The sequence below is a fragment of the Silurus meridionalis genome, chromosome 23 (assembly GCF_014805685.1).
Source record: "Silurus meridionalis isolate SWU-2019-XX chromosome 23, ASM1480568v1, whole genome shotgun sequence".
NCBI classification, from domain to species: domain Eukaryota; kingdom Metazoa; phylum Chordata; class Actinopteri; order Siluriformes; family Siluridae; genus Silurus; species Silurus meridionalis.
The window spans coordinates 13,019,529-13,043,056 of NC_060906.1; the positions used below are offsets into that span (position 1 = coordinate 13,019,529).

The following is a 23,528-nucleotide window of genomic DNA, read 5'->3' on the forward strand; positions in this document are numbered from 1 at the left end:
ATGAAGAAAAGAGAGAGAGAGATGGAGCGAAGGTTGGATGGTGTGGAGATGGTGAAGCAGGAAGTGGATAGGACTAAGTAAGGTGGAAGTGAGAGCAGTGTTTCAGAGGAAGAGTGGAAAGTCGGTTGGACCAGATGACATACTGATAGAAGAGTGGAGATGTTTAGGAGAGCTGGAAGTGGAGTTTTTAAACCAGGTTGTTCAACAAGATTCTGGAAGGTGAGAGGATGCCTGAGGAATGGAGAAGGAGTGTGCTGGTACAGATCTTTAAGAATAAGGGAGATGTGCAGACCTGCAGTAACTACAGGGGAATAAAGTTGATCAGTCACACCATGAAGTTATGGGAAAAAGTAGTGGAAGCTTGGCTGAGAGAAGAGGTGACCATCTGTGAGCAAAAGTATGGTTTCATGCCGAGGAAGAGCACCACGGATGCCATATTTGCTTTGAGAATGTTGATGCAGAAGTATAGAGAAGGTCAGAAGGACTTGCATTGTGTATTTGTGGGTTTAGAGTAAGCGTATAACAAGGTGCCGAGAGGAGTTGTGTTATTGTATGAGGAAGTCAAGTGTGTCAGAGAAGTAAGTGAGGGTGGTGCAGGACATGTATGAGGAAAGTGTGACAGCAGTGAAGTGTGAAGAACAGACTGGTTTAAAGTGGTGGTTAAACTGCATCAAGGATCGGCTCTAAACCCTTTCCTGTTTGCAGTGGTGATTGACAGGTTGATGGACGAGGTCAGACAGGAGTCCCCATGGACTATGATGTTTGCAGATATTGTGATTTGTGGTGAGACTAGGGTGCAGGTTGAGAAGAGCCTGGAGAGGTGGAGGTATGCGCTGGAGAGATGGGGAATGAAAGTCAGTAAAAGTAAGAGAGTACATGTGTGTGAATGAGAGAGAGGACAGTGGAGTGGTGCGGTTGAAGGGCAAAGAGGTGTAGTTCAGGTACCTGGGGTCAACAGTGTAAAGTACTGGAGAGTGTGTTAGAGAAGTGAAGAAAAGAGTGCAGGGGCTGGAGAAGAGTGACAGGAGTGATTTGTGATAGAAGGGTATCAGTGAGAGTGAAAAGGAAAGTTTATAGGACTGTGGTGAGACCTGCGATGTTGAATGGTTTAGAGACAGTGGCATTGACTAAAAGACAGGAGGTGGAGCAGGAGGTAGCAGAGCTGAAGATGTTGAGGACAAAATGTTCACTAGCTGCCTAATATATCCCTCACAATAAAAAGGTGCCATGAGATAGTGTTATTCACTTGACCGGTCCTAATGTTATAATGTAAATGTTATGCATGGTCAGTGTAAATTTTAGCACAAGATGCCTGTGCACGGGCAACAATGAATACATGGCGTATAAAGGTTTGCATGAACAATGAGTACATCCTTCACAGATCCCTGATTTCAACTCCAGTGAACATCTTAGAGACAAACAAACACTGATTTGCACTCCAACTTCAACAAAAGTGATCACAAAATGATTTACATATGACAATGAGTTAAATGTAGCCTTCCTATAAAACCAGATCTGAATAAAATAAACAGTGGTTAGAACAGATAAGGGATGTGGTAAAATGCCACAATATTGCATAAAAATTGAGGACGCATCACCTGTGCAGGGGATTTGAATGGTAATGTGAGTAGCACTGGTACTGGCCACTTTTACAACACACCTCATACACACACCTTGTGTGCTAAACAAGCTTGTTATTCTGTTTTTAGCTTTCAAATAAAGACTTTGGGTTATCCAATGTGATCACAGGCTCAAGAGAATTTAATGGGGAACACGTTCATTCCCTAAATAAATTATTTAAAATAAAAAAATAAAAAAAAGAGGAGGGAGAGAGAGAGAGGGATCTCTAATAACTAGACAGGGTCTAAAAATTGACAAATTTGACATTAATAAAACAAGGCAACAGTCTATATTGGTTTGTCCATCTATAAATAACTTAAATGTAAAAAAAAAAAAAAAAAAAAACCATTAGAACAACTATAGCCACTTTAAAATAGTGATTTCCAAGTATATTTATTCTATTTAATAAACAGTTTGACATAAATCATGTTCATTTTCACATGCATATACACATTCTGTCCAGAAAAAAAATTTCATAGGAATTCCACTGTTATTACAGAATCACAAAATAAAAAAAATTATGTCGAAAAAAAAAAGCAAGAGAGTGAGAAGAAAACCACTCCCACAACTGTGCCACAGTTCACCACTTAAATCTCTTCTTCTGTGGGCATCTTTTCACTAAAATAAAACATTTTCATAATTAGCAGTATTTTCAAGAAATCCTACCACACAATCTTCATTATGGGCTCATGTAGTAAAAATTCTTACTAGCAGCTTTGTCTTCCTCCTTTGTGCTCAGAAGCCAGTGTTGCTGTTTTTGTTCTTCTGACTCTTTCGTTGAGAAAATAAAAAAATGACATCAATTTCATAAAAATCTGTTTGCAGAATCAATAGTTATATTTAACAATATACATTTGTGTATTAATAAATCAACAGAACAGAATGTTATACTTCCAGTTATCTTTAAATAAAAGGAAAAGACCTTTTTTGCCCAGGTTTTGCCAGGTTCTCTGCCGGAGGGAGAGTTGCTTCTGTTTGTGTGGAGACAATGACTCTTGCGTGTGGTCTGTCCCAGACCCTGAGTTGTCCATCTCTACCTGTCTGTGTCTTCTTGATTTGGAAGCCTATGATGAAAATCACACAAAGCTAGAAATGAAACAAAGCAGACTGATTGATCTGTCCCCCTCAAATGTCCCTTTCAACTGATCAATCAGTCTGCTTTGTTTCATTTCTAGCTTCCTAACACACACACACACACACACACACACACACACACACACACACACACACACAGTGGTTCTACCTAAGCTTTTGATCAGTAAACTAAATTGTGCTCCCTTATGGAAAAGAAAAATATGGAGATATTCAATTAATACAATAAGACATTTACCAGGCTAAAAGGACACACACAGACACACACGTGTACATATAAGACAAACCGTTGCTAGATGCCCATAAGACTTTGACTTTATTGAAGCCAGTTGATCTGCTCTCTTCGAGTTCTGCTGGAGAGAGAAAAAAAAAAAAGAAAGAATATCATTTACTCAGATTCAAACCTAAATATTCTTTAAAGTACATGGAGTATTAACAGCTCCAAATACAAATTGTTACTAGTCAGCGAGGTTAAACCCACCTCTAAATGCGGAGTGCTTTCCTTCTCCTTTTTGCCAGTGCTTTTATTTCTTGAGTTCTGGATGCAAAATGCATAGAGATTGCAACACTTAAAATTGTCAAAAATAATCAACATTCAGCAATCACATGCAATGCAAACATGTGCTGGTAATAAATATGACACACACACTTACTTTAGTATTCTCCTTCCACTGCTGAAACTCAAGCGCACATTGCTGGAGCTGCACAGAGAGGTTGACTGGTGTCACACTGACCGAGGTGGACACTTGCAGTGCCTCCTTAATCCGCTCATAATGAGCATGCACATTTGTGATTTCCTGTAAGAACACAAACAGTAACAATCTTAAATCTAGAGGGAGTGCTGAGAGAAAGAAGGGTGGGGGTCTTGGAGGGTTAGTGTATAAACAGACGTCATATCTTACAAGGAAATATCCTGTTATTGGTATCTATATAGAAATTCTACTAACCTGAAAGTGACTTTTTAATTCATATTTTATGTATTTCCAACCAAAACTCTTCGCTCACCTCCACTGTACCTGCATTAACCAGTTCCATCACTCTAGATCTCTGGTCCTGGAACAACTCATTGATTTTCTTGCTTTTATAACGGCGCTTTCCATCAAATGTGAGCTGTTGGTCAGAGAAAGAGACATGGAAGTATGTACGTTTGAAGTATTGACAGCCAAAAACTCCTGGCATACATTTCTATCCGTTCAAGAATAGTGTTTTGCATGCACCATGATATTGGCTTACAACTTGTACTCAAAAAGAGAAGACATGAATGACAGCAAGTATTTGTCTGCTTGGTTAGGAAAACTACAGCCATGGACAATAACCTGGATGGGCATTGCAGTATAAAAAAAAGCCTTCTCATAAACAAGCTTTCTGTAGACATATACAACATCCAAGTGTTGACAGGTCAAAGCATCCGAGAGAAAGTTCTGTACACACATCCAGTCCTTCAGTGCAATCCAGATCTGCAAGGGAAATGAAGGCATGCATAAAACAACAACAACAAACGAGACAAAGGGATGATGGTGTCTATGTCGGATAAAGCACCTTTTCCTTTGGCCAGACAAGCTGTGTAAAGTAAAGGCCGTAGAACATATACAGTGCCCCCACTCGGATCTGAAAGCTGTACGGGGGCAAGAAGTAATCATACACTGTGGTAAAGACGAGCCGAGTGAAGGGTCTTTTTTCGTAGTTTGTGATCATACCACTAGAGAGACGGAGGGAAAGCAAAGAAAGAATCACATAAAAAGCATGCCTACATTCTAAAACTTAATATTGAAGCTATGTCGAACAAGATTCTTGCTAAGCCTTCAGAACATCACAGCAATGTAAACACTTGACTCACTAGAGTACATCTAGTCTCTAGAGTAAACGCTTTTAAACTTTTTTTTATTAATTTATAGTTACATATAAAATGTTCTGAAAATTGTATTGTAAAGAAAGTGCTATTTTTTCTCGCTTTTTTATTTTTTTACATTCATTTATTATTTGGCTTTGAATAAAAGGTCATTGTAAAAGGTGTATTTATTACAGAAAACGTCTTCGGCAAAAGAAAGTGGACACCAGACAAACACATCTACTTGTGGAGCTGCGATTGTCACAAAGTTGGAAAAAACACAATTGTACATGTTTGTCCATGTTGTATAACTACAATTACATTCACTGTAACTAAGGAGCCCAGAACTGTTCCAACTCTTCAGTGTGCCTGTACACAAAGTGAGCTCCATGAAGACATGGGTTGCCAGGTTGGAGTAGAAGTAGTAAAAAAGTAGCCTGCACAAAGCCCTCACTGAACACCTTTAAAATAAATACGTATAAACTGGCTGCACTCCAGGTGTCCTCACCACACAGTGTCTGACCTCACTAACCTTGGGATTGAATATCAAATGCCCAAAGCCACATTCCAAAATCGAGTGAAAAGACTTCCAAGACGAGCCCAGACTAGATCTGGAATGGTATGCTAGACAATTGCGGTTAAACCAGCCGCACTTTTTTTGTGTTGCGCGTCTAATCGTGCACTTACGGTATGGGTGGTGGGTGCGGTCAAAATAGATGTAAAGACGCTTCACAGAGGCGTTTCCGGTATAAAAAATATAAACAAAAAGACAAAAGATTTAAAAATCTTACTGCATTTTTAATTATGTTCCACATTAAAAGACTCATTCAACTCTTTTATAGGTTTGCTCATTCTTTTAAATTATACTAGTTTATAGTGTCCCTGTCTATTAGTTTATACCAAATCACTCTAAACATCAGTGCATTGTCAATCATGTTCCATATTCATACACTCAAAGCATTTTTCTTTATAGGTTTGCTCAACCTTTAAAATTATTCTTATTTAGAGAGTGTCCTTGTCTATTAAAGTCTTAAATTGTAAGTCATTTTACTTTACAGTTTTTGAGAAAAGTAAAAGCACAATCACTCTAAACATCAGTGCATTTTCAATCATGTTCCACATTCACTCTAAAGACAGAGGCAGACAGAGAAAATGAGAATTATTTGAAAGATTGATTAAACTTATAAAAAGAAAAATGTTTTATAAGTGAATGTGAAACATGATTGGAAATGCACTGATGTTTAAAATGAATTTGCCTTTACTTTTTTTAAAACTGTACAGTAAAATGATTAGAAGTTTTATATACACTAATAGACAGGGACACTAAATTATTTGAAATATATTTTACACACATACAAATATTTTACACACATACATACATATACATATATACATAATTTATTTGCACCACAAACAAGAAATTGTATTTTGTGCTTTGATTTAAAAAAAATGTATTGCTATGTTATGGTTTTTTTTTTTTTATAACGGAAACGCCTTTAAATCTATTTTGACCGCTCCCACCACCCAGAACGTAAGTGTACGATTAGACGCGCAAAAAAAAAAAAAAAAAAAAAAAGGGCGGCTGGCTTAAGCGCAGTGCTAAAACAAGCACATGTCAGTGTGATTCAGGTGAAATTTTAGGTGATTTATTAACAAAACATTTAATTAAAAAAAAAAAAAAATCGACCATACTGTTTGTTTTTAATTGTGTAATCGACTATATAAACCTCTGATTTGTCTTGAAGCCAGAACTATTGGAAATTAATCAGCACTTTCTAACCAGTGGTCGATTTCTAAAAAGCACCATGCCACAATTAACAAAATTTACATGCATTTTCATAAGAAGCTTGAGTGCAAGTCAAAGTCAACATCAAAAACCCCCCCCACAGCTCAGCTCTTACTAAAACACACTGGAGAAGTCCATCGCTCTCCATATGGCCGCAAACTCCTCATATCTCACCGACTCAACCTGTTGGAAGCGCCCCAGAAGCTCCTCACAGTCGTTTTTAAAAGGAATCCGAAGGACGTCACACGTTTTCGTGGCAGCTTTAAATAATAATCAAATACTGCGTTAAAACGACAAACGCTATAATGCATCGTGAAGTACAACAATCCAACTCACCCGCCGCCATCCCGCACGAGACCCGACAAGTGGTGGGAGTTTTAGCGTTAATTAATCTCGCCTAATTAAAGCCCTAATTAAAGCTGAGCAGGTGGGTGGAGCTTAACGGGTAATTAACTAGCAAATAAATCTGTGAAACTTACTGTTGCAGTGTGTTAAATATTAAATTCACTAAAAAAATTAATTTTATATAAACCTTTTTATGTTTTCACAAATGTTAAAATTCTGACCAATCAGAGTCGAGAATTCATCCGTAAACCAGGTAATAATACACCAGGTTTTTTTAACGTTTTGAAGTGTTTGGACACCAGATCATCACACCAACATGTGGGACTTCTAAAAAAACATCTGCTATTAGGTCATAGTGGAGGCTACAATCCTTCGACTTGCCAAGCAGGAGATATTATGCCTCTAAAATCGTGAAGACCTCCAGGTAACTGTTTTGAAGGGATGCCTTTAAAAGCAATGAAATATGTAGGGAGTGAGCAGATCCTGAACAGTTGGGGAAGGTGTTGTGAAGTAGGGAAGGAGTATACGATGGGAAAGAGAGGGATACAATGTCCAGGATTGCTAAGTATGATTTGCTCTCTGTATGATTTCAGATTCCGATCCACAGTCTTTGCAAATATGAGGAATAATAAATCATTAATGGAACACTGGCATTTGTTTTTGCACTTGTTTTGTAAAAGCAGTAAGCCACACGATGGCATGGGTGCTATTTTATTAGATATTTTATCAAGGAGGGTTTTACATCAAATAAATTCATGTAAAGCATGCTCTCGTGTTAACATTTAACATAAACGTTGTTCAATGCTTACTGATGAAAGCACTTTATTAACTGTTGCCAATTCTTTTGAAGGGAATCTAAAGAAAACGAGGACCAAAAATAATAATAATAATAATGAATAAATTAAAATCTGGTCCACAATTATCCTTTAATGATTATGCAATAAACAATACATTTAGTGTTAAGGAAATGTATGTGTACAGACTGCCAAAGTAAATGAACAGTAGCGTACAACCACCACAAAAGCAAATCTTCAGCCTTCTGCAAAATATAATAAAATGAACATATCTGCTGGACAAAGTCAACTTAGGAAAACACAAGGAAAAACATTTTGTTTATCTGAGCATTAAATGTTCTATATAACATTAGACACTTGAATAACTGTTTATCAGCGTTGCATGGTCACGCTACATTACGCTTCCAAAGCATAATAGTAAAAATCTACCCTGCTGGATTACACAGGACAAGCATGAAGTGTAGGCGTCTATTATGGCAGAAACAAAATAACAGCTAAAAATATAAAAATGTATCACATAATTAAACTCAACATCTGTTGCAACCTCTTTGAGATAGGACGTGAGAAACTCCTTGTTACAGGCATTTGCACATTGACAAAAATGTCACGTTCGATGCATTCCGATTCCCTTTTGCACATTGATGAGAACTGCTTTTACACAATGGGCTGATAAACTACACTGTCCATTGCCATAAGAATATCTTCCAGGGAGCCTAGGGATGGGGGAAAGATACACTCTTAAATGTAACCGTATACAAATAAAACTGATAAATGAGGGAAAAAAAGCAACAGAGAGAGAGAGAAAAAAAAACATGGTTATAATAATTGTTAAAAGTACATATTCATAAAAAAAATGGTTTCGTATATTGCAATGAGCTGCTGGTATTCTATCTTACGAAAATAGTTTATTGTGCGACTTTAGCTACAATACAAAATGCTGGGGGTAGACACAAACAGAAGGAACACAGAGTGTGTGGGACGAGTGAATATATGTTATTCGGGAAGTGTGCGTTTAGCATTAAGGCTCTCGACTTTGCTCTTGGTCATAGTGGAGGCTACAATCCTTTGCTTTGACTAGCAAGATAAATTACACCTCTAAAAATCATTAAGGATTTGGCCTCAAGGCCACTGGTATGAAGGTATGCCACTGAAAGCGATGGAATATGTAGGGACAGTCAGCAGACTGTGAAGAGTTGGGGCAATAGTTCTACTTTGGTAGGTAATGTGAAGTAGGGAAGGGGTATACAGTGAGAGAGAGGGATACAATGTCCAGGATTGCTAAGCAAGCTAGACTCAGTTAACTTGGTCCAGAGCACGTAGCAGCTCCTCGCCCTGCAGCAGGGGGTGACGGTCCTGAAGAGGAGCATTGACCTCGCAGTCGTAGCGTGTCAGTTGTGGTAACCCACTGATCTCAAACGAGCTGCACAGCAAACGACTGGCCACTTCTTCAGAGAAAAACAACAAAACAAGACATTACTTTTAAAAACAAAAGCAAAACAAACAGTGCTCCATTTACTATTTTACTATGAATAATAGCAGCTTCTATTGTTAAGAGCAGTAATGATTATTTTGTAGTGGGTCATTGCTTACCAGATGGTAGTATCAGAATGGTTTTGTTCCCGCCAAGCAAGCTTGAACCTTTAACCTCCAGCAACTTCGCCCTCTTTCCAGGCTCAACAGCTTCATCCACAGATTGGAGCAAAGCACCCTGTGATTAAAGGCACATTAGTGTGCATGCAAATGTAAGAAAGATCTAAAAAAAAAATCCTATTATAAAATACATTGTTTGCTGTGTGAATACGTATCACCCTTTTTTGCTTTAATTTCAACCTGACTTTCACAACGGTATCAATATAACTCATTTAAAACAATTAGCATGTTACAGTTGACTTACCAGCCCGACAGCCTGAGACAGTGATGTGATCTCCAGCTTCCTCTTCCTCTGGGAATTCTGGGCAGTTAACAGCTTTGCAGAAAGCGCCTGGTCTTCCACTTGCATTCTGGAAAGCAGGAGTTGGTATTTATTATTACTAATGAATAGAATTAATGTTATTTAAATATATCATCAGTCCATGATAAACGTCAAAATGCCTGAACATTTAATTTGTTTGCGCAGTCAAGTTAAACAATTTTGCATTGAAAACTAATGGTTTTATTTTTATGGGTTTTTATGCAATATTCCCCCCTCCAAAAATAACCTTTTTGAGAATTTGGTTGTGCAGAGAAAAATGTTAACATACAAACATAAATCAGAAAAGGCAGATCTTATAGTTTAAATAGTTCCACCATCGTCCAATCAACCAGTTCTGACATTTTTATTTGTTAATAGTTTGATGATCATTACATAATTAATTGTTGTGACATATGTTCTGTGTCATTAAGGGTAAATGATTAACACATTAATTACTTTGTAAACAATCATTACCAAGAATAACACTGACAGGCAATTGTGGGGAGAAAATGTACCTCTTAGCCAGAGGAATGCCCGTCTGTGGGGTGTCGTCAAGGGCAAAGATGCTGCTCACTTCCTGCAGCAGGTGGAGTGGAGAGGGGACGCGGGACGACGGCTCTGGTTTTATAGAGCCGTTGGAGCTGGATGTTGAAGATGGACGAGAAGGTGACTGCTGGAAAAGGGAGTTCATGTCAGCACCAGTTTGAGGAACAGAGGGAAGTGGGTCCAGAGGAGAGGGGATATGCAGCTGGAAGTCGTCATCCATCGGAATATATGGGGCGAGCATTTCAAGGTCAAGATCGGCCATTTCCTTAAAGAAAGCAAAAGGGACACTTTAGATTGTGAAACGTATTCAGAGAAAACATACTGAAGTGTTCATGCACAGAGGCAACTGGAAAATGGTCACCAGTCTTACATGTGTGTTAAAGTGGGTGTTAGCATCTGTGTCAGTAGCAAACATTTTCTCAACCAAATCCAGTTTAAATTCAGAGCCAATATCTGAATCGACATGGAAGTAATCTGCTGGACTGCTCGGCTGTAGGGAGACAGCAAGAAAGCAATATTGTTTTACAATCAAAACAAAAAAAAAAATCTTTCTTAATCATAATGACATCACCAACTACGTGCTGAAAGTACAAATTCTGTATAAACAGTGCTGAACATATAAAAAGTGTTTACCTCTGAGGAACTGGCTGAAGTGGAAGGAGTATTGGCAGTGTCTTTGGTGCGGTGTGATGTGGAGGACAATGAAAACTCCTCGGCTCCAGGCTCGATTTTATCCAAAGCTGGAGATGGGTCGCTGGGAGCCAGTGGTGACAGCGGTATAGGAAGTCTCTCGCTGGTTGCGGGCAGCATTACATCATTGTAAAGGGGCACCTCCTTCAGCAGATGCATCTCAGAGTCTGAAAAACATTGAGGTTTTGCTGCTGTTGGTGTATATTTGAAATTCAGCTTACGTTTAATAGCTTAATTGAAACAAAACATTTCTAGAGAACTATTTTACATTTACATTTCCCACCCATAACTGGAAAATCATACCATGTAACTACAATCACTTAAGTCATCAACTATACCAACAACACGGCAACTACTTTTATGTTCTGCCACTTACATGTTCAAAATGTACTATATGATCAAAGGTTGATGTACACCTTATCATCACACCAAAGTGCTTTTTGGTGCCAGTTTTAGTCTTCCTTTTTTTTGTTAGAATGAATGGCATTCTTTCAGGAAGACTCCAATACATTCTGAATCATGGCTGTTGGGATTTTTTTTTTCCGCTAAGCCATTAGAGCATTAGTGAGGTCAAACTGATGTTGGGGCGAAGAGGCTTGTAGCTCAGTCCACATTCCAGTTCATCCTTATGATGGTGAATAGAGATCTTTGACTTCAATCTTGGTAAACTTTGTAGACTATATGCATTACACACAGAGACAGTGTCATGCTGGAATGGGTTAGGGCCTCTTAGTTCCACACAAAGGGAATTTGTAATAGTAAAGCATACAAAAACATCCCGTAGGATTGTATGCTTTATTTGTTTAGTGTGATGGCCAGGTTTCCACAAACCTTTGGCTCTATAATGTACTCATACTGTAGAGATAATGGCATGTATTAACCTGCAGTGTCAAAATCAAGGGAAATAAAGGTGTCTCCGGCAGCTGGAGCCAGAAGTGTGAGGGCTTCTGGTTTATCCTTGAGCTTATCATACAGGCTCTTGGGGCTCTCCATAGAGCACGTAAGTGGGTCCTCCTTGAAGTGCTTCAACATGTCCATGACTGAATTTTTCTTTTGCTCTACTTGCAGCTCTTCTTCTTCCTTCTCCTTCTCCTCCTCCTCCTCTTCCTCCTTCTCCTTCTCCTTCTCCACAACCTTCTCAGGCACGTTCTGTTGCAGAGAAAGAACCTTGTCCTCCTCCACAATACCACTGCAAAACACATAAGTGGCATCACAAAAATTACATTTTTACAGCAAAACATGTTTATCAGAATGAGCAGAAATGCAACCTAAGCCACAGGTTCTTTTACAGATAAAAGGAAATTACCTTAGAACATAGTTGACACACACAATGCATTGTGGCTGGGAGTTCTTCGGGTTGTAAATGACTGTGGCTTGGGTTTCGACCCAAACATAACCTGCTTTCTTGGCCAGCATTCGATATTGACCTGTGGTTGCCTGGCCTTTTGCAAACACTGAATAAAAAGAAAGAAAACCCAGTCAGAAAAATTCTGTTGGCACAAACTATTATATTTTCTTAGTAGTGCTAACAAACCTTTGGTTATTAGGTGTGTGATTAGCATGCAAAAACACGTGTCAGTTTTAGTCATGAATAACCTAAGGGAAACTTACAATTATGATGAGTCTTGTTGAGATGGTCAGAGTCCAAGGCATGGTAATATTCATACACAGACTTATTTAGCAAGTCATCTGGCTCGTGTCCCATTAGCTCTGTGATTCTGATAGACAAAATGATAACATTATTCAGATATAGGACCAAGAGACAAGAACAATTAATTCCTGGCACTTTCAAGGAATAGAGATCATCATCAATTTAGCCATAATTTGCAACACATAAGAATGAAGCCACCTATATTTCAAGGCATTCGTCAATGTCATAGAAAATTATATAAATTATAGAAAAAATATTTATTTGCATGTTATCTGTTTAAACCTATTTGTTGTATTGACAGACTGTATTATTAAATGCAAGCTCATCAGAACAAGATATTTTACTAAGTGAACAGTGTTCAAATGTCTTTCACTATTTTAAGGATATAACTATTTACTACCACTAGGTGGTGATAAAGCCAAGCAAAATCCTGCCCTTCCAGTAAATACTCTGCATGATCAGAAAGCTGGTTTTCAAGACTGTGGCTAAAATCCTCATGAATGGCTGAAGGAATATGGCTAAAAATTATATAATCATAAATAAATCCATGGGCGGCAAGAATAATAAAAAAAAAACCTTAATCTTTATAACCTATGCACAATTCCAGAAAAAAAAAAAAGAAGTATGCATTCAAGTGGCACAGGTCTATAAAAGAAAATACAGGTCAGAACAGTATGAATAAGCTCTCTTCACCTTTCATCGCAGTACGAGAACTTCATGTCCAAAGTATGGCGACTTAGGAAGGTTTTGCTATCCAGAGGCACCTCGATGTTTGAGGGGTGGGGAATAGGCTCACAGATCAAGACCAAGTAAGTAATGGAGGGCTCTTTCAACCCGCCTTCTGCAGAAATGTCGCTGTGCTCCTGAACACGCACATGTCCTGTGCAGTGAAGAACCTGGAAAAAAAAATACAACAGATCAGATTGAGCAAGATTGAGCAAGAATAATTATGGTACATTTACCAAAATACAAAGTGTGTCCAATATCAACAAGTAATTCACTAGAAATCTGACATGTAACGAACTTTTCTGTTAGGTGAGTCAAGAGGAAAATAATATCCAGTGCTGTCAAGAAAAAGACTCAGTGCCTGTCCTAGATCCTAGTATCCTAGATACACACGGAGTTTGATGACAAGATTGTGGTACTTTTACCTGACTCACAATGTTTCCAAAGTTAAGCCTCCCTGTACGTCTATGCTTAGGAAGGTATAGAGTAATGAACACAAATACTTACTTTCCAAGTGGCAGACTTGATATTGACAGTGCGTCCTCTACTAGTTAGTGTGCACTTCATGCGCAGGAAGAAGCTTCGCTCTGTGTTTTGCTCCTTGGTTTTCTTGGACCCTACACATTAAGCATGGTTCACATGGTCATTAGCTAACCTTTGCTTAATGAATTTAATTAGTACCAAGACCAAACTTTTAGCTACCATGTAATGAAAATGATACGAGGCAATGCGATTGGCTCACCGGTTCTGTGCACTAGCATCTCCCTCACTTCCTCGTGATCACAGGGGTGTGCGAAATCAAAAATGCTGTGGCCGGTCAAATCAAACTGAGACGAAGAAAATCGACAGTATTACTCGGACATTTTTGAGCACGCAGATGGAACATGAATTTGGGTAAATGTCTACCTGTGTGAGGCCCATGCATTTGCAGATATTTTCGGAGAGATAGACCATGTCTCCATCCTCAGACAACACCATTAGGAAGCCCTCCAAGGCCTTCAGGTAGAAGCTGTTGAGCTGGCTCTCCAGTTCAGACTCATCCTCTCCTTCATTTAAACACAAAAGTCTGGTTAAAAACTATTAGCATCAAAATCATATCTATTATTATTATTTCCCAATGACGCTTATTCAACTTCAGCACTAGTATAAAGTCTCTTCGTACACTTACTTTCACAGGACTGCTAGTTAATTATCTGAACCCACGCTCCATATCACAAATTGATCAACAACACTGATCACCTTAAACACCTAAACTTGTGCAAGTGTCAAGTGATTTTGCTTTACATAAAAGTCTTCACTAGTAATGTTAACGATTATTCCGCTACCCAGCAAAGGATTTCCATGGTAGTGTAATAGCAATTCCACCTACTTCCAACACCTGAACAAAACTCATAAAATAGTTTCCTTTACAGTTAATAATTAGTAATGGATTTTTACTGCCTCTAAATATGATTCCTAAAATTTTGCAACAGGTTTTGGACTTTATAACACAGTACTGAAATAGTACTAAATGGATTATAAACATCCACTGACCCTTAGACTGACAAGAGTTCAGCAGTTTTCTCATGCGCAGATAGCTGATAGTAAGCCTCATGATAGAGGCCTTGTCCAGGTGGGAGGTGACATTGTGAGGCAGGGGCAGCTGGTGTGCGAGCTCGTAGAACACCTCAGACTCCTTGCCCCTTCGACATCGGGCTGCATCCCTGGACTTCTCCTTCCTGCGCTCTGAGCTCACCCTGAAAGGACAAAGAGCAAATTATTAGAGCAGTACATTTACAAAAGCTCCCGCTAAGCCTGACTAAATTCAAGGTCATCACGTTTTATTCTGCAGTTTCATCTCATTTGCATTGCCCATGTATATGTTTCCTTTTTAGCCAACAAAAAAACAAAGATCATGTAAGCTGTTGTTGCTATTGGTTAAATGTGGTGGAAAAAATTCATGGTGCAAAATAGATGTTGTTGCCAAAACAAAAGGTTGGTGAGTTATTGCCACAGTTTGTTTCCACATTTCCACTGCAAACAGAGAATAAACTAAAATTATACAATGCTTGTGAAACCAGAAGTTACTGTACAAGTTATTGCTCTGGTCAGTTATGCAGTTCCTTCCACATACCACAACAAAGCCAAATCTGAAAATATATGTAATAAATATATAAATATAACCTGATTTATTTATTCAATTATCCAAAATTGTTTTAGAAAAATATGTAGTGAAAAGCATGCATTGAGATCCTGCAATTTTAATATCTTAAAATTTCAAATATAATCTATATTTCGCCACAGTTGCGCAATGCAAAATATGCATCAAATACCGTTAACGCAAGAATTTATCGTAGCGTTCTCGAACGTGTGCTTCACCTACGCCTTTACTGACTTTCTCTAAAAAATTTCCCTTTGGCTTCAATTTTAAGTGAGTTTAAAATAAATGGAAATGGTCTGGGTAACCACCCACATGCTCAACTTCTACAAGTGTCCTTGTGGAATACAAGCGCGCTGTCTGTCTAGGAAGCAGATGAACAAGACTATTTTTAAAACAGAAGTCAGAACTAAGCAGGACCTGATCTTCCTCAGCCCACTCGATCTGGCCAAATGCATTTCGAAAAGTTAACTGGATTTGTTTCGAAAAGACTAAAATGTCCAGATTTCAAAATTATGAGCAGAAAAAAAATAGGTCACACTATAAAACTTTGGGCATGTAAAACAATCCCATCGTGGACACAACAAAATCAGAACTACAAAAAGCATGTAATTGTTTGGGGTTTTTTTGCAACAAAAGCCATCCAGCAGTTGACACTAAGTTTTGTCTCTACAGAAATAATTTTATTCTTTTTACTTTTTGTTTTATATTGCTTTATATAATCTTCAAAAATATACAGTATGAACAAGTGTCCTCAAAATATTCTTTTTGTCCCTGTTGACTGAATCCCAATTGTATTTACTTCATATGCTCTTCTATACAGCTATTCACAACTGTGCTGACAAGGCCATGATCAAAATTAAAAGGCAGATGCAATACAGAGGCTGGATTCACATTCACAAGACCCAAAATCATTGTTTTTCTAGACACAACAATCTACAGCAGTCTTAGGTGCAGCAAAGTTTGTAAAAGGTGGCTGGTGTCCTGTGAGTGCCCTTAAAATCTTCTATCATTATCCTTCTATTCTCCCAAGGACCATATATGCTGCATTCTATACCAGATAAAGCCGAGTACACATTACACATGTTACAGCTTTATTATTATATAATACCAGTAGCGCTACAGTCAAGTCGTAATGAAAGCGATCACTAACATTTCTGCACATTTGGTTTAAATCAAGCAGTCAGGATGTGATTGCAGGCTAATATTTAACTAATCATTGAGGAACTGCAGCCATTTTTACAGAGTGCTTACATTTTTACAAGCTCAAAGATAACTGTGGGGAAGAAAAAAAAAAATTAAACCTAGCAAAAAATCTGGACGATCCGAATCATCCGAAAACTTATGGACTTGGCGCTATTTAAAAAAAAATCCCACTGATTTACATGCATATATGAACAACATGAAAATACAACTTCATTTGCAAGCTACGAGGCTGGACCAAGAACATTTTCCACTTCAGGGTGTGCTGTGATGCATCTTAAATAAACACCACCTAATCTCAGCTCCCATTAAATATAATGTAATTACTTTAAACATGAAAAAAACATTTAATTATACTGAGATTACACCCAATTTGGTCACCGGCCTACACTTTCCCATCACATGACAGCTTCCAACCTACACAGGACAGAACATCATCTCACTCAATTTTGCTCTCTTGGAATCCAAGCCATGGATGACTGACACAATGCGTATTCAAATTCATGTTTTTTGCTGCTGGAGAGACCAGGTAGTGGCCATTTTACTTCTCTTTTCAGTCCTGTCATCAAAAACAGACGTGCACTATGAAAACAGTGCTGTTTTAACAAGGCACCACACTTTTCTCCCAATGTTGCTCTTTATTAGCACTCTAAGCTGCACGCAAATACAGTTTCCATGCACGACTGACACACAGGATTAGGAAAAAAGAACAGGTTTGATCATTTACTGTGTTAATATTGGCAGTCTTGATTAATTCACTTGTTAATAATTCTCCCCAAGGAGCAAGTCTTCAATCTAGACAATGGGGTGAATCAGTAGTCAGTCAATGTGCGTCACAAGTCCGACTAATCATCGCAGTTCCTACGAAGGACAAACGCTGTCATCATGTAGATGTAGCACACGTGCATGCGCAGAGCTAAACACAAACTAAATTGTTCTGCTCTTGCATAAGCAAGCTCATTTGCATATATAAACACCCCCAAACTATTTATTATTCATTTGTTTCTATTGTAAAAACTGAATATGCAGCTCAAGGCACTGTTTGTTGCAGACAACACATAGCAAGGCAAAATGTCTGAGCACAGTGGGGTAAAACACAAATGGTTTATCTTTACCTCTTTTACAAAAAGAAGGTTTTTATGGCTACATTTGTCCATTATATTGCCCCAATTACATTTAGAAAGAGGGGAAGAAAGGGCTAGGACAGAAGAAAAGAAGATGGAATTTCCCATGCAGAGGGGAATAAAAGGGCAAGTCATTTTAAACCTGTAATAGTCAGAAGCTTTTTACAAGTCTTTCCCCAGGGTTAGTTTTCCTACTGATATTACAAGCAGAACAATAAAAAGCCTTCCAACCTAAATCAAGTCATCAAGTCACACTATCCTTATCCAACGAGTTAGAAAATCATACTTGCTTGAACAATGACTGAACAGGCTGTCAGTGGCCTGCACAAAAAAAAAAACACAAAAAAAGGGAAGGAAATACATCAACACTGCAAACTGCAAACACCCTGCCAGGAAGCAAAGCAGATTGTGAAACAGAAGGTATAATAATTTTAAAAATGTGTTTCGATACAATGGTAAAAAGGATGTTACTTTTACACAAATGCATAAAAGAGGATATTGCATTTAAAAGGTTATTGGGACACTGAATCTTCATTAAGCAACTGTTATAGGCACCACACACAGATAAAGTACATACATAATAAACAGTGTATTAAAGTATCATAGTATTAAAGCTAAATCTTTGTTCAAAATTCACATGTCCTGAGAACAATAGTTCTAAAATTTATTAAAAAATGAATTTATTTTACATTATAGACTAGACATTTTAAAGCTATCACAATAGCCTTGAGTTATAAACCTTGTATAACTTTTTTTAATACGATGGCCACTGGAAAATGACCCAAGTTGGATATTTTGTATATCAACAGATACTATTATATCAACAATATAAAACTGTTTCCCTACGCACAGTGTTTGGTTGAACTTAAGGATAAGCAGCCAACAAGCCTATTTAGGAATGAATAATATCTTGGGTGAACTTATGTTAAGATGATCATAGTCATCAGAAATCTAAAAATCTAAACTTTATCTATAAATCTATAATTTATACTATAACCACCATAAAAGCCATTGCACTCTTTAATTAGCTCACACTGTGTTGTGTAGTGTTTTCGTAGGTGCTGAAGCTCAGATGATGTGCTGTATACGATATCACGGTGTACTGCAATATTTCTAAGAAATTATTCCAAACTACCAAAACCATCGCCATGCATTTGCAGCAGGTTTTCTAATAGCAGGAAGGCTAAATCGATTCAAGCCGCTTGTTCTGGCTATCCGAGTATTGTTTCACTGATCGGGTAATAAAAATTACATATTTAAAACCTTATTTTGTAATAGACAACTAGTTAAAAAATCTTAATTTCAGGGGTGAATTAAAACGAATTTAATGTTCAGATCCCTTGCTGGAATAGAGAAAAGTCCAACAACCAGAAGACCATGTTTCAATCCAATATTTGCATTAAACTCAACATGGTTTGTTGTATGGTGACTTAACACTGTATTATTTACCTGCTGCACTACATACATCAGCCAAGGGCTAAATTGGTGTCAGACAATATACTGAAGAGTGTGTGCTTACTACAAGACATACAAAGTCAATCAGCTGAATCTTTTCAAACAGCTGCTCGTGCAAGGCAGTGCAAGAAACTCAGAAAATGCTGTTTACTGCCTTATATGCTTAGATGAGTTCAAAGGGACCCACAATTGTTAAGTGTCTTTTTATCTGACTGGAAAGAGAGAGACAATGACATCCCTCCCACCTACCTCCATATGCCCACCTGGACTAATAGCCACCGATTGCTTAGACACGGTCAGGATTTAAACCCTCTATGCATCTATAACCTTTCACTATCATATACAGTTATCGTGTATTCACACATTTTGGGGGTTATATAATAATAATTATAATGATGCTAGCCAGACTCTACTATTATCTTTTACGTACAACACAAAACGGGAACAACTTTTATAACAAATTGCTGGCCAACAAACGTACAAAACACATTGTACAGCATCAGACACACAGATAAAGAGATAATCACATGGCTGCATGCTCCTGTCTGAATTTGCTTCCATTAGTATGTATTAATGCACCAAGGTAACTATACCTTTTTAGCCTGGGCCACCCAATCACACGATTCAGTCTCACACTAGAGCCGTCTTGTGCTCGGTAGATCGGTTCATGAATTTAAAAAAGCATCGCTTGCAACACTGGGTGAAGAAATGCTTCTCTCAGAATGAGAGGTAAGTATACTTTAAGGCTCTTCTCTGTTCTGGCACCGAGTTGGTGGAATGAACCCCCCCTAGATGTCCGTGACCTAACTATCTTTAAGCGAAGATTGAAGACTTACTTCTTCCTAAAACACTTAAATTACTTTCCAAGTTTGCTTTGTAGTTATATTAAGTTTGTAATCTTGCGTACCAGTGTAGATTTATTCATTGCTAGAGACTCAAAGCACTTTTGCACATCGCTCTGGATAAGGACGTCTGCAAAATGCCGCAAATGTAATGCTTAAGAGTGAAGATGGTATCCGAACTTGTATTTTTTTTTTAAAGTCTAGACGGTGGAAACCCCTGTTTAACAGACATCTTTCCTGTACATAAACTATTGATGATAAATCACAAGGATGACAAACAGTAGCAGGATTATCCGTCAGTAGCAGACACCAACCTCAAAGTGGAGAAAACTTAACACGAGGCTGTTAAGTGACTTATGAGCTTATTTGTAATTATGTTAATCGCCAAGTAGTCAATGAGACACTGCTTAAGGGGGGAAAAAAAAAAATCACACCTAATACAATGTCACTACACTAATCCTAACAGTACGAGAAATCGTGCGTCGTAACGCTCATATGTCCTCGATTAATAGATATTGTAGTTAACGTGACTGTGTCTTGCCAAACCAGTGTTTCATTATCACAGCATGTCTCATTTTAAATACAACAAAAGAAACCCCAAATGGGATCATTTCGGTATTACTATGATAACTTTTACTGCGGCTTTGACCTCGCACACAACAAACAAAACATACCAAAACTGAGAATAAATAGGAAGTATAGCAGACAAATTACTCCTATTCCTGGTAGAGAGCAGGCAAATGTATTACCACAAGCCTAAGCAGGAAATCCTGTTGACGTCAAAGCCTATGCTGAATTAGATACGAGTGTAAATCAGGGTTGAACAGAAGTCGGATATGAATGTGACACCTAAAATATGAGTGAAATGTAATGTAATGTCATCACTTACACAATGAAGAAAAAAGAAAAATACACAGGTATTACTGAAGAACTACGATCCCCATTCAGCATGCACTCAAAACGTCATAATCATAAACATCATCATAGATATCAAACTTCATTAATAAAAGAGATAATAGTGATAATAGAGGTGTATAATAGTAATAATAAAGAGATGAGAATGAGGAGCAGGAGTACAGTCTGCTACAGTATATACTCCATACAGACTCATGCCACGCCGACATACACGCTGAATACAACTATCATAAAATATAGAGAAACCTGGTCTCTAAAAATGTCTAAAAAGTATGACATTGTGATAAAAATGTAATGGTCAGACTGTAAATTGAGGTATCTACACTTTCAGCTAATAATAATCCGCAAAAAGCAAATCCAGTGTTAAACCAACGGACACAGAGGAGCTATAATTCACACAGGCGCGTCCCCAGGATTTGGTCAGATATTTACTTATAATTTAATAAACAGTAAATAAGAAACAACAATTTATTTTTTGGTTTTTGTGTGCAAACTTAAATAGTGAAATAAATGCCCCCAGACGGAGCTTCCGACGCAAAATGGCGACCCGGCTAATAGACATGTTGTTTGCTAACTTAGCTCGAAGCGTTAGCGCTAAAAATGCGTTGTGTGCCATTTAAACTTACAAAACATGCACGAGAGAAAGAGAGAGAAAAAAAGCGCTCATTCTACCTTTTCTTTTCGGTGACAACTCCTGTATCCATTCCTGGGTGAAACCTCTTAGTGTGTAAGGTTTTACCCCCGTACCAACGCCGCAACAAAACGAGTGGCTAACGCTAGCCTGGTTCCCGAGGACGAGAGAATAAAGGACGCGTCCAAAAGTCTTTACAAATATAACGGTTTTTCCCAAAAATGGCACACACGGGCCACACGGCTGGGACGCTCTCGATCCGATATTCCGATCAGTCGATTTCAAGAGGGAGGTCGGCCCTCGAAAAACCCGAAGGTCAAAACATTCGTAGTCCAACACTCCGGTATCTTCGACGCAGAGACTCTCACACACACTCTCACTACTCTGAATGCGGCGCGTTCATGAATCCGGGAGCGCGCAATCACATGCCTCCCTGGCATGGATACAAGAAACGTCACTGAAAGCTCTCTCTCACTGCAGCTCTTTCCATGGGATCTGTGTAGGCTAAAGATGGAAACAAACAATGTCCACGTGGATTAAAAAAAAGAATTGTCACCACAATCTCTACCTCTAAGCACAATATTGACATCTGACATAAATATAGAAGTGTGAGAGCTCATATGCATGTTGTATCTGCCCACTGCTTGTCTTGTGGTGATCTCTTAAAAAGGGATGAATGAAGTAAAGAGGGGAGCCTGATCATTAGGGTATAACTACAGATGGACTATAGGACCTACAGCACCTCTTCAAAATTCAATGTACAATTGCCTGAGCTGCAAAAAACTTTGCAAGGGGAAATATAGTCAAAATGACAGTGTTTCAAACAATACCAAAAAATATATTCATTTTAATTGGATCTCCATCCATCAATTTTCTATGCCACTCTTCCTACACAAGGTCACAAGGTGATGTTTCTATACACATGTGTGGTGACATACACACACCAGGCATGATGACTTTATAACGTTATGACCCTTGTAGGAAAGTCTTTCCTTTGAATTGTAATTCCATGCTTCACCACTAGAAGAAAATTCACAATGAATTCCTGATGTTATCTCTGTGACATTACAGTGTACTGCTCTCAGCTGTGCTTAAAAGGCCAGAACACCGAGCAGCAGATAGCATACAATGTTGGACAACCTATCGAGCAGCAGCTTATAGACGACTACACAACCTAACAAGCATCAAACCTTTCCGTTTCCGCAACCAACAGTGATCTATTTCATCCACTGCAAGAAAACGACACTAGGGTTAGGGTCCACCCTCACTCACCCACAAACCGTACCCATATACGTCTATACCTACCCAATACCTCAAAAGACGGAATCCATATTATTGTACCCAACTAATCAATAAAGTTGTGTGGATATAACTCTCCGAGCCATTACTCTCTAACAGGAGTCACCTGTCTTCAAGGCCTATCAGAACCCTTCCAAAGTTACGCTTCTACAAAAAAAAAATATATATTTTAATTGGATCTCCATCCATCCATTTCCTATACCGCTTTTCCTACACAAGGTCACAAGGTGATGTTTCTATACATGTGTGGTGACACACTGACTAGGCATGCCATTGTGACTTTATAATGTTATGACCGTGTAGGAAAGTTTTTCCTTTTAATTGTAATTTCATGCTTTACTACTAGAAGGAAAATTCACCAGGAATTAACAACATCAAGCAGCGGACAGCATACAATGTTGAACAACCTATCAAGCAGCAGCTTATAGACGACTACACAACCTAACAAGCATCAAATCTTTCAGATTCTGCATAACATTATGCATAATATTATGACTTTATAACATTATGACCAGTGAATAACACTGATTATCTCTTCATGGCACCTGTTAGTAGGTATGATATATGAGGCAACAAGTGAACATTCTGTCCTTAAAGTTGATGTGTTAAAAGCATAAAAAAATGTGCAAGTGTAAGGATTTGAGCGAGTCTAAAATGGGCCAAATGTCAAAATGGCTAGACAACTGGGTCAGAGCGTCTCCATAACTGCAGCTCTTGTGGGATGTTCCCAGTCTGCAGTGGTCAGTATCTATTAAAAGTGGTCCAAGGAAGGAACAGTGGTGAACCGGCGACAGGCTCATGGGCGGCCAAGCCTCACCGATGCACGTGGGGAGTAAAGGCTGGCCCACGTGGTTTGATCCAAAAGACAAGCTTCAGTAGCTCAAATTACTGAA

At 38.3% G+C, this 23,528-nt stretch overlaps 2 protein-coding genes and 1 long non-coding RNA gene across 5 annotated transcripts; 1 reads left to right on the plus strand and 2 right to left on the minus strand.

Moving 5' to 3' along the window:
- Nucleotides 1–1,982: 1,982 nt before the first annotated feature.
- Nucleotides 1,983–6,718, minus strand: snapc1a (small nuclear RNA activating complex, polypeptide 1a). Of its 2 annotated transcripts, none has more exons than XM_046835883.1 (11): nt 6,663–6,718; nt 6,442–6,586; nt 4,252–4,411; nt 4,029–4,169; nt 3,718–3,822; nt 3,366–3,509; nt 3,194–3,250; nt 3,000–3,062; nt 2,543–2,684; nt 2,329–2,391; nt 1,983–2,238 (listed from the first exon to the last, which is right to left on the minus strand). In XM_046835883.1, the coding sequence occupies exons 1-11, from the start codon at nt 6,670–6,672 to the stop codon at nt 2,201–2,203; spliced, it is 1,068 nt and encodes a 355-aa protein (XP_046691839.1). In that variant the 5' UTR covers nt 6,673–6,718; the 3' UTR covers nt 1,983–2,200. The 2 variants fall into 2 exon arrangements, with proteins under 2 accessions (XP_046691839.1, XP_046691838.1); XM_046835882.1 differs by having other exon boundaries at nt 3,000–3,065.
- LOC124376678 lies at nt 6,652–7,776 on the plus strand. Of its 2 annotated transcripts, none has more exons than XR_006923881.1 (3): nt 6,652–6,753; nt 6,960–7,095; nt 7,265–7,776. It is a non-coding gene; the product is annotated as an uncharacterized LOC124376678 (long non-coding RNA). The 2 variants fall into 2 exon arrangements; XR_006923880.1 differs by having other exon boundaries at nt 6,715–6,924; nt 7,021–7,095.
- hif1ab (hypoxia inducible factor 1 subunit alpha b) lies at nt 7,579–21,740 on the minus strand. Its single transcript, XM_046835881.1, has 15 exons — nt 21,378–21,740; nt 14,563–14,765; nt 13,936–14,075; nt 13,772–13,856; nt 13,537–13,646; nt 12,997–13,199; nt 12,264–12,370; nt 11,959–12,106; nt 11,534–11,841; nt 10,596–10,819; nt 10,333–10,452; nt 9,932–10,227; nt 9,360–9,465; nt 9,056–9,173; nt 7,579–8,910 (listed from the first exon to the last, which is right to left on the minus strand). The coding sequence occupies exons 1-15, from the start codon at nt 21,407–21,409 to the stop codon at nt 8,759–8,761; spliced, it is 2,352 nt and encodes a 783-aa protein (XP_046691837.1). The 5' UTR covers nt 21,410–21,740; the 3' UTR covers nt 7,579–8,758.
- Nucleotides 21,741–23,528: the final 1,788 nt, after the last annotated feature.